A 17275-nucleotide genomic window follows, 5' to 3' on the forward strand; every position below is an offset into this window, starting at 1 on the left:
AGAAAGAAAGAAGGTAATTTGGATATATTCTGTACAAGGAATAAATAGGAAAATATACGAGTAAAATGTACATATATACGAGTAAAGAGTTTTCATAGAAAAAAATATTAACTTATTTTCTTTAGACGTTTTATAACATACTTTCACAGTATAAGAAATTATTTGTTAATTAAATAAAGATCAACCTCAATTTAATTAACAACAATCTTATTTTTTATCGCTATAGTCAACTGTCGGCACAAAAGGTGATACATTTAATAAGTAACATATCAATCAAAGTTGATTTGCAATTGAATTGACATTCCTCCATAATTTTCGTTTCGGCGCTGAATTCTGAATGTAAATCCGAATTTGTGATCTTTACAGCATTTGGCAAACATAAATAATCGATCGAAAGATGCTTACGGTAGTCTAGACTCATTTAAAATAGGCGGAATGTCTTAGCTGGTTATTAAAATGCAAACGATTTGGACGCATTTTAGAAATATAAATTATATGAGTTGGAAATTAGGGGTGACGAGTGGCTCCTGTATTTTACATAAAACATTTTAGTATCGGCAACTTTGAAGATAGTTTTTTTTAGAAAAAATATTGAAAGAATGTAATTTCATTTTCCTTATTGCTATATTTTATACACAGTTATCCCGAATTCGACCAAAACTAATTTTTAAGAACCGGTTAGCTGATATAAATAAAGTAAATAAACAGTCGAAAGATATCTTGCCATAGTATCTTTTTCTCTGGACTTGTTTGAAATAGTTTTAATTAATATTTTATCAAAATATAGATTTCTTTTTCTAGAAACCCTATTTAATAATTTAGCAAATAATAAATTTAATTTTCCATTATTATTTAAATTATAAAAGAATGTTTCTAAGTTAATATTACGAAAAGATTATCACAAAATTATCAATTTTCAAATAATTAAAAGTAAGGAACTGTTGATAAATTACATTTCTGGGTCTAAATAAATAAATAAAAATTAACAACTCACGACCAATATATAATTAATTGATATCAATAAATTATTAATTGATATAAATGTATAATACGCTTAATACAATTAAAAAGACAAAATACTTATGTTAGTAAAATTTATTAAGAAATAAAACATAAAAATTTTATTTACTTAAATTTAAGTTTTAGCGTCTTATTTTAGGTCGCTATTGAAATATCGAGCTCTAACATGTTAATACAGCTTTTATACGTGAGACAGATTTTACTTTTGTCGGTTATTGCAATAAAACGAGAACGTTTTAATTAAAAATAAATATTGTAACGTTACGAACCCGGATTTTTGTGACGCTGAGAAGAAAGAATGTCTGGCAACTCTCGAACGCTTATAATGGATGATCCAAATTTACATGTGACATTTATCAAGGCCGGCGCCAGCGACAAATTTTTTGCGTAGACAAAATGGTTCTCGCTTATTCAGAGAAAGAACGATCGAGATCTGCGATATAAATTTCTTCTGGACATTTCTTCGTGAAGATTTATGCCTAGCTGTCTCATCTATCGTAAATTTTATATTATTTACCGATAGGATTTGAAGAAAATAAAGATATATGTAGCGTATTGGTCTAGCAATCCAATTTTTAGTGAGAAGATAAACTGCAAAAAATATTGCAAGTAAAATATTATCTAATTTAATTAGTAAATTAGTTGGTCATGAAATAAAAAAAATCGAAGAAAATATGAAAAAAAACTCCGATATTCTTTATTTTTTAACTTTTATTAAAAGAAGTGAATTAAAGAATTATAAAGAAAATAAAACATTAAAAATTGAAATAATTGTGAAATTAGGTCTATCTTGCTCTAATAAGATGGAAAATTTATGTAAAAAATTAAGAATCGAATATTAATATTATTGTGCAATGTACTGAAAAATGGACTTCATCGAGAGCTTCAGTAAACACTTTGAACCAACGATTTCCGGGTAGGAGAGACAGACGAGTGTTCGTGAATTGCATAAATCGGCAACCGTTTTTTATTTCGACACCGGAAACAGGCCCCCTGCTCGCCCTCTCGTAGTTTGTTGCAAGCGCGAGATGTATAATCGTTTGTAGCGATTGCGTAATCGCGAGCGCCAGGCCCGGCCGCAGTCAGGCGAAATCGCCGAAAATTCCACGTTTCGTTCGTACACCGGTTATTACACGCACGTTCCTCGCGTCACCTCGATGTATGTACATATACGTGTATACGCATTCTCTGCATCGAATGCACACGACTTGCATTATACAAGTTCCGTGACATTACTTTCGCATCCTTAAGGCTCAAGCCGCAACCTTTATCAAAATTCGAACATTGTTGCGGCGTTTATTGCCATATTCTCGAATTTATTAAATGTCTCAGAAAAATACAAATTAAATATTTTATTTATTCATTTTGTGATTAATAAATATTAAATATTTACTATGTTGTAAATAACAAAAATAAAAATGAAAAAATTGAACTTTGCAATAAAATTAATATTTAGCAGGCATTTCCTGCGCATAGCTTTAATATTCATTTAACATTTTAAATTATATGATATAAATTGATTTTTTAATGTAAATGACAAAAGTATGGTGATTATATTAGGAAATACATGTCAGTAATTTATAAAAGTCAAAGAATTGTGCGTGTAGAAAATAAAGTTATCAAATATATTAACTACGTAAGTATGGCATGAAGCATCAAGTGTCTCGTTATTGTTGTGCAAATTGATGTAATCAAGAAATCATTATGTAGGCGGAGCGCTTCACGGTGTCCAAGAAAGAAAGTCAATTTCGTGTCTTTGAGCTTGTTCTTGTCTTCTTTGTTCCCTATCTTCTTTGTATCATTCATTGTCAATTGTGTCTGATTATCGCGGTTATAGACAATTTTGTCATACCTTGTATTAACTTACGTAAAAGTGCAAAAATTATTGTATTTTTATTTTTCATTTATTTTTGCATCAGTTACTAGAGAAAATAATTAATGATAAAATTCAGAATATTAAACAATTAATTAATATTTTGTTTAAGTAAATTAATATAATTGCATTAAAATAATTAGTAATTACATAATTATAATTATTAGTTATATAAATTATTAAGTTATCAAATAGAAAAAAAATATCTTAAAATAAAAATTAATATTATTTTGTCTAAATATTCATTATTGTTAACTCATTTATGTAGATATTAATATAATTCTAAAACTCAAAAATAAAATATTATTTGCATACACGCTTTCAAAATTGATACTTATTTGATATTTATTTTTCAATTGCATTGTCTTTCATATAATTCTTTATTATTGCAGATATTGGTTGGATTATCCGATTATTAGAATAAAAAGATTATCTGCCTGTTTTATTCAACTTGTCACATCTCTCGGTAATTGTAATTATTGAAAATTTTTAATTTTATTTGTATTTTAAGAATGTTCAATTTTAATTTAATTTTTTCTTGTCCTTTCGATTGGAACGCTTCTGCAAAATGTATAAGCATAATAATGTGTGGTCGACCTTCATCAAGGGAAACGTTAAAGTTACGCACGAATATATATATATAGAAATAGATATATATATATATATATATCATAATCCTACACATAGTATGAATAATAGAATTTTTATACGTAATGTAGGTGGAAACGTTACGTGAAAAATTATATCTTGATTTCGTTTACATTCCGCAGCTGCTTTGAAAATTTATGCAAATCTTATGCAACAAGCATAATTTAATTATAAAAAATATATGTATGCTTTCCCTTTATCTCGAAATAAGTATCTGAAGTATTTTATGTGTTTATTCACATTCCTTTATTTGCCTCGTTCTCGGTTGCATATTTGCATTCTTACTTTGACTCTCGCTTTCTAAAGTTTTCCGCAAACGAAGACATGTTAACGATCATCGGATACTTGAGAAAATAATTTATTGTTTAATTACCTTTTTTATACTTTTATTGTTCCAACACTTTTTATATGATATTTTTGAATTTATCCAAGTTTATTACAGAAAATTTAAAAAATCTACCAAATTAAGATATCCGTGGTTCAATGCTCGAAGATGCTTGATTGAAATAGATATAAAAATTTAAACTTTACTGGCAAAAAAATATCTTATCATATGGAAGAGAGAGAGGAAGAGGGAGAAAGCAAAATGGTTGCTCAATCATCATCGGTTAAAATGACGTTCGCATTTCGATAAAAAAACAAATCAGTAAAAGGTATCATGTGACAGATGGTAGTTAGTACCTGTCATAAAATATAAAAATATTGTTTTTTTATAATTGATATTTTTTTCCATGTTTGCATATGCTTAAAATTTTACGTAAATTTTATTTAACGTTTTTAGTTAAAAACTTGTATAAAAGAAATTTTATGTAACAATCTTCTATCAATGTTTTACAGAAATTGAATTATAATTATTCTTAAAATAAATATTATTTTTATTATTATTATAAATTTTATTTTTATTATTTTAGTAAGTTTAGTAAAAAAATAAAATAAATCTAAAATAATATAATTTTACATAAGGCTAAAAATATTGAAAGAATTTAAAAAAGAGATTATAATTAAAATTAAAAGTCATCTAAAATTGTTTTAAATAAATAACAATTCCGTGAGAACGCTTTTAAGGTATAATATGACATTACTGTTTGTTTAATTTTCGGTTATAATATTTAATACTGCAATATTTTAAACAAGTCATTTATTATCTTCAGGCAAAGAACCTCCGGGCGTTGGCCAATTTCCCTAAATCTGCCATTCATTTCGCTCTATTCCGTAATCAAGGTGAACCACTAATGTCAGACCGTGAAAAATAAAAACACGTATTGCCGAAATTTCGTGTAGCAATTTCACAGACAAACCTTGTTGCAAGATACTACTTTATTTCATCGTGCCTATATAAACTGCCTAAGGGCATTATTTCTCACGTTTCTCGCTTAGAAACAGATCGAGAAAGTGTGAAAGGCGAATATACTTGAGTGAAGTATAAAACGAAGTAGCGAAGCTCTGTCGAAACAACAAATCAATAATTGCAAAAGCGAACCGAAGATATTAGAAACAAACAGGGTGTGTCCGTGTGTCCCAAAAATAGCTTAGATTTCTAGATGGCTTCCTAGATTTCTACCAAATCGTTTAATTTATTTCTAAATATATAATGTTTAATATAGCATATCACTCAAAATTAAACATAAACTTGAAATTACAATAATAAAAATAATATTCATTAATTTATAAAAATGTAAAATTGTGCAACATATAAAAAAATAATATCTATTAATTTGATAAGTAAAAAAGTACGAAATTCATATCTATTAACAAATTGGCAGAATAATATGCTTCTTCTATTAATTTTTTTTAAATTTTTCTACTAAAAAGAAATAAATTTTAGAAATATTCAAAAGAATGTATCTTTGGCATAATAAATGAGTTATGAGTGCAAAAGGAAAAGAAGAAGTCGGTTGTTTCTTTACGAAAACATTTACAAAATCGATTTATTCCGTGAATTTAAAATACTACACGACGAGAGAAGCGTCTCTTGAACGGACGCTCGTCGTGATGGATTTTGCGATGCTGGGAAAAGGGTTAAGATGGAGCGGGGTGTATGTGACTTTTTTGAGGAGAATTTCATCTAGTAGTGGCCGTAGCCCTTAACGAGAACGGGAACCGTTTCTTTGACGACGACCGGATGCGGAACCGCAACTGGAACTGCGTGAGGGACCGCGACTGGAACTGGAACTGGGTGGGAGACAGCAACCTAAAAGACAAAATATTGATATTAATTGAAAATATGAAATAATTTCGGTTCTTATTATATAAATAGCTACTTTTCAAACGTTTGTTATATAACTATTGGCTATTTTTCACATTAAATGTAATTATTAAAATACAATATCTAAAATTATGATGCTAAAGTTTGTAATGTAATTAATGTAATTAATTAAATAATGGAAATAATACGAGTAATACGGATAAATAGCCAAATATATAAAATATATAAAAAGCCAATATAATTTGCTAGTTTGCATCATTACATATCTATTATTATTGTACAGCTGAAAAACAGAATACGTGATAATATGTAGATTAAATAATTGTGGCCAACATGTTTGCGTTAATTACATCGATCGAGCATATTTTAATCGTCAATTGCAATCATCGACCTATGACTTCAAGTATAATTTTAGTTTAATTACAACACAGCTGTAAAGTTATGTCCAACCAGCGCGGCGGTTGCTTGCACCTCTCTTGCGTACGTTCACCTAATCGCGTAACGCGCAAATAAATGACCAAAACCGTGATTCTTATCGCAACATATTGAATCACCAATTAATCAACGTAGACGATAAATTAGCTATACTGGAAACCGAGGGTACACAACGAAACTGTTAATAATCACGTCTCGAAATCGATTTCTACTTGTTGCGCTAAACAGGCAAAGAATTATAATGAGACAACACATTATAATAAGCTGATGAATATGTTATTGGGATGGAATAATTAAAATTTATCAGAACGTTAAAATTACATTAAAATATTAAGAGGCAACATTTCTTATCTAGAAACTACGATATAGATCCTGATGCGAAATTTGTGGCTTCTAAAATTAGAATTCTTTGTCTGTCAAATCGGATTAATTTATTTTCTAATCTTTCGTCGAAATTGAAAGATTTTGGAAATGTCACGGCCAATGGAAGATTAGAATTTGTTATAATTTACCTTGACGGGGTATGGGGCAGGCACGGGCACTGGCACCTTAACGGGGACCGTGACTGGGTAAGGCTTCTCTACGGGAACCGTGATCGTCTTGGTCTGGACCACGGGGTAGGGCTGTGGCACGGGAACGGCTACTGGAACTGGGTGCGGGACGGCAACCGGAACCTAAAGATAACAAAGAATTTTATTATATGTTGAAACGAATTAAGGGAAGTTGCCTCACAGTACCAAACAGTCCCCAGTACCGAATAATATGATATTTGCATATTTCTACTGTAGATGTGTGCAAATATTATATTGTCCGGTACTGGGGCAACTTTCTCTACATAACATTTATTTACTCTTCAGTTTTCCTCATTCAAATATTTAATACAATTTTTTACTTGATTATTTTAACTTTATATTTAATCGAAATTAATAAAAAATATAAACACCAAGTTAAAATTTAGACTCTAATTAATTAATTCAATATTTATTTAAAATGCAACATTAAAAATTTATGTTATATAAAATTTTACTTCGTAAATTTTCTGTTTAAATTATATAATCATCAAATTTTTATGAAAGATTTTTTATTGTTATTATTTGTCGCGACACCATCGTCAAAAATTAAACTGATTAATTCGTACCTTAACGGGGTACGGGCGATCGACGGGAACCGCAAATGGCTGCGGAACCGCGTAGGGAACAGCGACGGCCTTCTCTTTGACGGCAATGGCAACACTGTGGCCACCATATCCACCATCCAATCCACTAAGGCCACTAAGACCACCAAGGCTACCATATCCACCAAGACCACCATAACCACCAAGACTACCACCAAGTCCGTAGTCACCTAGGCCGATCAGGCCACGCTTCTTGACCGTCTTCTCTTCAGCGGCGAACGCCGCAGAGATCAGCACCAGGCAGATCTGCAAAATCAAGAAAGGAACGTTAATAAAAAATCTCTAAAGATCTGTGAATGGGTCGATCAAGAAATCTATAAAAGTTAATATTAACTCAAATATTAACTCAAACGGATAATTAAAAACTATCGCAATTCTTAATTTTCAAAATCAAGAACAACATGTCATTAAAAGATTCTTGAGTAAAAATCTAAATAATAAATGGATGAATAAATTTATCGAAATCTTTAAAAGTAACTATTATTGAGATATCTATCCAATGTAAAATTAATTATCTATAGCCACTTAAATTAGCAAACTTGAGAGAATTACTCGAGACATTGAATAATGTGCGAAATCGTGAATTATAAAGTGTAAATATGATTAATAATACCATCTAGTTTAATCATTGTTGGACCAAATAACTGTAAACAAATCGATCTGCGAAACAATTAATGAATTTGATAAAGATGACAAATTATCACAATCGAGACTATCGATTCAAAAGTTGGAAGGTCTTCGCACGGGATTTAAACTGCACACAAATAATAGGTTTTTCCAATTTTCAATTTTCATTTATGCTTTCCAATTTTGCAAAAAGAAACACTGTGACAAAGCACGGAAAGCGCAGAAAAATTAGATCGGCTCCTAAACTTCGATCTGATTAAGCATTATGTCCGAACGGAAATGTTCTCGGCGGAATCAAACGGATCTCAGCACTGCTTCTTTAACTTTGCTCGAAGATGTGACAGCACGTACCAGGGCCCTCATGTTGAATGATACTTTGGCGTGATACTCGCGCGTGAGTAAAATAGATCGGTTTCTGTCGTTGTCGGGCTGGAAAACCACCCTTTATATAGGAAATTGACTTTCATTTCGCGCACCCTGCGCCCCGCCAGTGGCGAGGGAAGCCAACGGCCGGTCTATCGCCACACCTACCTAGAGCCTAACACTATTTACCCACGATATACTGCACACAGATATGCGTATGTTATAACACATAATGTGCAACGATTGTATAACATGCTAAACGTGCGCGAGCCACCAGCCGCGCCGTTAGTAAATGGAGCGCGCGCTTGGCCACCACTTTATGCAGATATGCGTGCGTATGTGAGCGCATTTCGATGCCACAACCTTAACGAGATCATTTTTCCACCCGTCGAGAGATCTACCTCAATCGTGATGTCACACGCGTCATTGAAAAGTCGCAGGAAACTCGTTAGCAATCAGCGTTACAAGTTACAACAGTTCTTTTCCTCGCGTACGTGTCGTTCGAGTTCTTCGTTACGAAATTAAATGGAATTCGATTAGACTGTTGTTTACATTGTTGTTTATAAGATGTCGTATTTTAAAGTATATCTTCAAACGTACATATCTTGCAATTACTATAGGATATCTTTTATTTACCTTTAAAAGATTGAACGCGGTTTTTTTCAACAGAAATTAAAGTCGAGACGTAATTTAATTAAATAATTAAAATTAATTTTATATATATATATATAGAGATAGAGATATAGGTATATTGCACATAGTTCTAATCTCCCTATTATGAAATATCTTTAATTTTTATAATGCAACGCGCGATCATATATAGATACGAAGCAACGAATTTCCAACTAACGTAACGCACGCATAGCGCAGTACTAATTGTAACACGTGAATTTATTCTCGCCCGTGTCCGGCGGCTGTGTCGGTTTGCGCAAGATTGCTCAATGCTTCATTACGAGGTAAAGCAGTTAACTTGCCGCGCTAATATAAATCATGCGTTGCGAGGAACGCGCAGTGTCTTCTATTGCGGTGCACTATTATTACGTTATATGCGCGTACCATAAGAGATGCAAGTTGTCCATAAGGTAGCAATTCCGTGGGTATTATCATTGCCATCTGCGAGACTGATATATTGATTTTACGCCGGCAAAAATCACCATTAACGGCGTGAATCGTTAGCTGATTGATCTATGGCGATTTTATCCCTGTCTACCGATTGATTTATGGACAATCCCTTACTCTTGAGAAATTAATTGTTGGTTATTCTCACGTTCGCCGTAAGTCTTATTGGCGACATCTTGCATCTGCGTTTCGAAACGAGAACTTTAATCATTATTTGCGAAGGGAAATCACCTTCAACAGTCCGGGGAATAAAAGAGAAAATTATATCTTTGAATGAGCACATGGATATTTATGAGGTTTTTTGTATTTTGATAAACGGAAATTTCTTTTTACAAATACTGGATGCAATAGTACTAGAATACAGATTTATGTTTAATAAAATCAATATTTTATTAATTTATTTTCATTTTTATACAAATTTATTTTAACTTTAAAATATTTTTTTTATATGTATAGATTACGATAAATCGTATAATGAGAAATTACATTGCATTAGTCACAAGATGGCAACAGCGAATTATTAAATCACGCCATTACGACAAATAACATGTAACATTATTCCCAAGATGATATAAGGCGATTAAGTCTGTCATATTGGCACGCAGAATGGGCCTTTTATCGTTTCACTACGCCCAAACAAACGTTTCCTGGTTTAATGTTCATTTGTCTCTCTTAGAGCACACTACAAACGCCACAAGAAGTCACTTGTATATATTTTACGAGTGGCAATTTAAATCCTCGAAGTTGTTAGCGGCATTTTTATTATTACTTACTTGCTTTTATACTTTTTGTACTTTTATACTACTATTTCTTTTTTTTGCTCAATTTTTGCGATAATTTATCACTGCCTATTTTTTAACATATTATTTATTAATCTTAAATTATTATTCCTTAATTTTTAAATTGTCTAATTTTTTTCAGTGGTTTTTGTTAACTATGCTGTTACTATAATATTACGATGAAAATCGAATTTACATGCAGTTTGACATTAATAATAGGCACTTTAAATTAATTTTTAAAAGCGCGTCTTTAAATATACTGCGCACAACTTATTATCATCGATATAATTAAATGCTAATAAATTTAGTATAAGTTATTTCACCATGACATCCGTTCTCCGATTGTCCAGAATAATTATATTCTACTATTTCTTGCCCAAAGCAAGGTTAATTTACACGTACTATTGCGTGACAACGGAATAATGATAGGGATATTGAACACGCTATTCGGGAAAGGTTCGGTTTTGCGGTCTCCTACGATTAACTTAGCACGTGCTTAGTTTGTGCTCATGAGATCTGTAAATAAGTGCAATTTGTAGTGGAATGTAACGGTCACACAATCACTTGCTTGTCCGGCTTGGGTGTCTTTGATCGGCGCGTAGTTAATTCGCTAATCTACTGCTAATTTTGATTGATCTTATTATCTGGTGCTCGCCTAAGATTGATATTGATTAATGCTTATCGTAGTATAATAGTTAGGTAACTGAATTGTCTATTAAGATGTGTATCTATGCTATTATGTACCTGTATTATTAGAAACTCGAATGAAATAAAAGAGTTTGATTATGTATTTTATTATTAGTATCTCATAAATTTAATTGTTTGTTATCAAGATTAATTAAAAATTATTCTATTAATTATTTATTATTCTTTATTAAAGAATGTTCATAAAATTATTGTCCATTATTTGCAATTTTGTTACAAGTTTTGGATTAATGGTTCGCTATAATGTACAAAATATGTTAAACATCAGGGTAATAGGGACTGGTTTGATAAGCCTAGTTGCGCTATTACTTACATATCACCATGTTTTTATATCAAATAACGATTACGATAAGTATACATAAGTATCGATTTATACACTTATCGTTAAGAAAATGATTGGTTTCTTTGCAGAAAAGTAAATAGATGTAAAAACTGGCGTATAATATTTTGTAAAAAAGAAAAATCCGTTATTTTACGGTATCGACTTAACTTTCAAGGATATTCGATATTTTTATAAACTCCGCATTATTCATGAGATGTTTTATTACAAATCATTATATTCATTGCGCTATTATTTCACTCTGCATCGAACATCGATCTTTTGTAGTTTTAACCTTGGAACAAAATAATAAAATAATTATATTATATTAAAAAAATTTGTAATAAATTTGAGTTGATATTAAACTTGCAATAATTTAAGCAATTGTGCAAGCCAGGGAAAAGAAAAAGAAAGAAACTGTGGATAAAGAATCGATGTAAAAATACGGTGACGTCATTTCTTGAGAAAAGCGGGAAGGCGACTTAAGCCAGTTTTATTTGTAGATTTAATTTAATACAAAAAATTTATTATTTTGTAGAGATCGGGGCCGTTTTATAATACTTACATTTTAAGAACGATAGAACAGATATAAAAACAAAAATAAAAAATGCATCAAAAAAATTGTATTATTATTGGAATTACAAGTAGAAGAGATAACATAGTTAAAAAATCTGAGCAAAATAAGGAAGAAATGATCAAAGTCTCATAAGTCGAAAATTTAACGGAATACCAAAATGAGTAACTCAAAAATTTAAATGTTTACGTTAGGCTCCATTGGGTCGAGTATTTCGAATTAGATAGTTTTTCGAATAATCATTTGAGATCTTATATTCTAGGCTACATTGATCAAATAAGTCAGTTTTCACAGATTATCGCACTGTAGGCCTTGTACCGACGACACGTCGGATGTAAATTGCATCAACCAGCTTTTCTCGCGCGGAACCGCCCGTGCGTGAAACCAGAATCGGGCGGTTTTTCGACACGCTCGAACTCGCATTTATGTCTAACGTGGAAACGGTATAATCGATCGACGAATATCATAGACAAACGTCGAAGAGCGGTCGCGAACCTGGGTGACACACCTCCGAGCATTATTTCCGTCCGGCCAGAAGGCTGGTTCTCGATCTCGATATCACGTTACGCAATCGCGCGTACCGCCTCGGCAACGCCTTGCTGCGTAACGTCATAGCCGAGAAAATAAATAAGTTATCTTTACGCTGCGGAGAATGGAAACCGGCGACAACGGCGAATAGGTTCAATAACTCGCGAATACATAATAACTAATATATACATATATAATATTTATGAGAGAAATAACAGATTTTAAACTGTCAAGTTTCGCGACAAGTTTCGCGACGTCATTTGCGGAAAAAAAATGTGTTGACATTTAACATATTATTTATGTATTGTATTAAGCTAAGAGTTGAATGATTGGGTTCTAAAATATTAATTAAATAAGAAATTAAGTAATGAAAAATTATTTGTGATATACATCGTTATTAACTATTTATTTTTTAATCTTTCACAGTTTTTATTTATTTATTTTAATTTATTATCAATTTAATTTACATATCTTTTTCTTTAATTTAATATAATTAATAGGAATTAATTTTCATGTCCGTTATATTAGTTAGATAGAACTTTGAATAATGTTTTATATTGTAATTCCTCAAGTTTTACATCAGGCATCGGTAATAAAGACTCACTGTGCAAAGATCACAATTATAGTCTTTTACAACCACTTGATACAAAGTCATTACGACGTTTGCGTTTACAATTTTTATTGTAATCGATTCCTCTTTGCTTCACGCTTCTTGGTCAGGATTGAGTCGATATCATGGCGCGAAATCGGCGAAACGATACTACAACAACGTACGTACACGCGCGCGCATTACAAAAATCAAACAGGCAGGCAGGCAGGCAGGCAGGCGTGTTGCAGAACACGAACGTCATTGCTTGCTCGCTCAAGCTTCAAGAAGAATTTGCCTTAGCGATAATTATGAGTCACACGCGACAGACTCGCGGGAGATTTTGTAATGATAAACATGTCACTGGTAATAGCCACTTCTCGCGCGGCCAGGCTGCACAAGAACGGCCGACAATGAGTCCTGCTGCTCGCTGCAATCGTCATTCAGTACTCCACATTCCCTCTGTAAAAGGCCCAGCAGGAACGAGGATTTTTCTGCGGCTTCCCGGAAGTCTCAGGATACGCGGAAGCGTGGGCCTCGCGTGACAATCTCTCGCTGCAGAGACTGGAGAAAGGTCGAATTCCTTGCGGTTTTGTCTCGCAATGGCAGATAAATTGGCCAGATAAACGTAAATCTTTGAAACTATCTAATTTAATCTCACAAAATTAATAAATTTAAATAAATTTAATAAAAGTATATAAATTTTAACACTAACGCGTACATACATCAATTTTAAATCTTAACTTTATTATCCTATAACATCTACATAAAAATGCACCTATATACAAATTAATAAAAACGAAAGTAAATAATATCGGGGCATAAATAAATCAGGTTTATTATTCAGGTTATTTATTCAGGTCGGTTGGCTTTTTTTCCACAAGATTTTGCCGCTTGCCTCCGTTATACATTCGGCAAGAGCGACTTTTGGTATTGCGGATAAAAAAGGCGTGAGCGCATTACTTTCGGCGATCGGATCGACGTGTATGTAACGTAACAAACGACGGACCCGATCCTGTGTCTCGCACTTACGTAAGATGCAGATCTTGATATAAGTGCAATACGGTTGCAGTTTTCACCGGCCGGGTCGCAAGAAAGTGAGAGTCACAGTAATGGGATTTGTAAAACCTTATAATTTTTAAAATTGTATCAAAGAGAAAAGAAACTGATCACAGAGAGAGAGAAAGAAAGAGAGAGAGAGAGGCCAAGAACTCCGAGAAACTTACAAAGTTATAGTAATTAAAAAAAATCGGAAAAGCCGATAAAAGCTCACTTCAGTCAGCCAAATCAAGAATCGTGATAAAAAGTGACAAAGAAAATAAATGCATCTCTAGATAGATTTTTAATATCTCGTAATTTTTTAAATTGTTTCAGAAAATTAATAGGTGTATGCACGTGCACGTGCACGTATATTATATATGTGTATCAATAAATTTTGTTTCGACTTTTTATTCGACCTAACTGACTTTATTTTTCGACCTATCTTTATTAATTATAATCGTCACGGCCATACGACCATTATTAGTTTTGGTCAATTATAATCGTCATGACGTTTCGATCATGGGTTTTGGTCCTTCTCAATCGATGCAACTTTGATGCTGATACGTATAAAGCAACCTATTTAAAATCACTGGTAAAGAATTTTTTAAATGTGAATAGCACTTATATAATAAACGAGAAATTTCTTGAGAAAAATTTTAAAACAATAGCTCAATTCGTTTTCTTCTACATCAAGAACGATTACCGTTCTTTCTATTATTCTTCTTTTCTTTTTACTATAACGGTCTTTTTCCGCTCGAGCGGTGCTCCTTTGTATTTCGACGTGGACGTGCAGCGCATGGACACCCCGTTGCACTGCACTCTGTCGCGATGATGCAACTGCAACGGCGCATTCACGCATTCTTCGCAAGGACTCCGAGAGCGGGGCGTGGTTGTGGTTGCGATCGACCAACCGACCGGCTTATCTTCCACGAGGAATCGCACGTACTTACGCACGTGTGCACGCGCTTATTTTCGGCGTGATCTGTTTTTAGCCGGGAGAAAAATTATGTTACACACATTCGGCGAAATCGTGTCGCGTAACGAGGCACTTTTAAATTCGTAAATGAAAAAAGCGCACTTCAGAACGGGGAACAATGCCATTTTATATTTGAGGATGAGTTTACACATTACGTTTTTTTCACGCAACCAAGAATACACGAAATCATAGAACGTATCTCTGAATTTTTTAATAATAAAGAATTGTGTAACATAATTAGAAGCCACATTTTTTATATTTTAATAATTATAATAATGTGGAAATATGTGGAAGATGTAAATCACTCGTTAAATCTTTTCCTTGTTTTAATATTTTGGATTAAATGCCATTCAATATCAGACGAATATATGTAATATCTATATTTAATTTTCGAAAAGCAGAGAAAATAATTGCGAGCAACTTCCACAGTCGGTCGTAGGAAGGAAATAGAAATACATATTCGATGCTGCCTCGGTAAATCAACGGCGTTTATAAATGTAAATAAACGCGCAACATTATACGAGAAAGTTGCACGAGTTGTGTACTACCGACGATGTTTTCAATCTCAAAGCGAATCAAAACATATACGCGCAGGACACGCCGCTCTCTCGCTAGGTCACTAAATTTTCCGCGTAAAAAGAGATGACGTGCCGTGACATCACCGCCCCGAATTTAATCGCCCGCCAGTTCGCGCGGTACCTTCCGGGAGATTAGACGCCTTGTAAATATCGCTGTGCGTTCTGCGTTCGCGCGTGTATATTTTTATCCGATCGACGTACTTTCCTGTATACGGACACCTTTTGACTGCTGAATTGTCAGCGACGGATTTACATCGACATTTATTAATACGGCTGTCTCGATGATCGGTTAATACAACGCATAAATCGCGCCGACGACGGAATCGTGGCAAGTTTCGTGAAGTTGGCGTCAAGCGATTGCGCGATCCAATTCAAATCTCATCGTCAGTATTGAGACGAAATTGAATAAATCAAATCTGACAATTAAAACTCTCGTTAATATCTCGATTAATGTCGTGACGATGCTTCGATATTCTTTTGATCGTAATTTTCGTGATCCTAATTAATTTAATTAGTATATCGCGCGGCGGGGGAGAAACTTAGCGGTGACGCGCGGAGCGCGCGAAACGGGTCGCGGGCGATCACGTGACCGCCGAAATTTTCTAATACGCCGTGTCCGGTCAGTTTGCGTCGCGCGTCCCCGGTGATTAGACGAGTCGCGGAGTCGCGCGCGGGGGTGCCGAGTCGCGGTGCGCGCCTTTTCCGCCCGCGTCGTAATTTCGGGAGTGCCGTAACCGCCCGACGGAGACGGACGGCGATAGCCGGCCCCGATTCACCCGCGCGATCTACGCGGCTGTCCGGACGATCCTCGACCACTGATCCGTGTCGGCTCCACTTCCGTCTACTCCGTCGTCTCGCCGGACTTCGTTTCTGCAATCGTCGCCTGTCCCGCCTATCGCGAGTGCCCCCCAGCATCGAGAAGAGCATATCGAGGAGTATCTTGAAGCATCGAGGACGAGAGGTATCGAAGCGGATGATTTGTTTAGATATTGTTACGGCCGTTAACGAACAACGCTACGTTTGACACCAGTGGTGCAGTAGCTTCCCGGGATCTCGCGACGCCGATCGAGGTTAGGAAGTGTCGATCGAATCGATTCGTGTCGAACGGTAACGCGCGAATATCGGGAGTGCCGAATGAGTTTACGCGCGGACGATCGTTTTAACGTTGATTCGCGAGTTGATACGCTATCGCGCGTGTTCATTTAGAATCAATATCGATCCAGCGATGTCGTATTTTGACAACGGGGGTCGCGTATCGCGCGTTACTCGGAAATGTGCATCGCGGGTGCATCGACGAACGCTGAAGGAGTACCGGTACCGGAGCGTTCGGAGCATCGAAGGAGTATCGGAGAAGGGCCAGAGATTGCTGCTCGTCTGCGTCGGTTTCAGCGATCGGTGAGTGACCAATGTCTTTTATATTCAACCCTTAACTCGAAACATTTATTTCTGAGACTTGACGATTGTTTATGATAGTTCAAAGCTTGCACGGTAAACGTACTTCACTTTTTGATAGGATTATGAAGAATACAATGCTATAGAGAATACACTGCACAATAAATTAATTAATCAAATTAGTTATTATTACTACCTATTTTAATTATTGTTATTGTATTTCTGAAATTGTCTAAAATGCATTTAAAAAAATAAGAAGTAGTTACATGTTCAATTTTTATTATTATCTATGCATGTAATTGTGGTAATATAAAAAAATATCTCAGAAATTA

The 17275-nt window shown here is 33.9% G+C and overlaps 1 protein-coding gene across 1 annotated transcript; it reads right to left on the reverse strand.

The window, feature by feature from the left end:
• Positions 1-5445: 5445 nt before the first annotated feature.
• Positions 5446-8382, reverse strand: LOC112459456 (cyclin-dependent kinase inhibitor 1C-like). Its single transcript, XM_025023559.1, has 4 exons — positions 8335-8382; positions 7321-7602; positions 6695-6856; positions 5446-5732 (listed from the first exon to the last, which is right to left on the reverse strand). The coding sequence occupies exons 1-4, from the start codon at positions 8344-8346 to the stop codon at positions 5607-5609; spliced, it is 582 nt and encodes a 193-aa protein (XP_024879327.1). The 5' UTR covers positions 8347-8382; the 3' UTR covers positions 5446-5606.
• Between the last annotated feature and the right edge of the window lie 8893 nt (positions 8383-17275).

Source organism: Temnothorax curvispinosus, unplaced genomic scaffold (assembly GCF_003070985.1).
Source record: "Temnothorax curvispinosus isolate PA1 unplaced genomic scaffold, ASM307098v1 QBEX01009828.1, whole genome shotgun sequence".
Classification (NCBI taxonomy): domain Eukaryota; kingdom Metazoa; phylum Arthropoda; class Insecta; order Hymenoptera; family Formicidae; genus Temnothorax; species Temnothorax curvispinosus.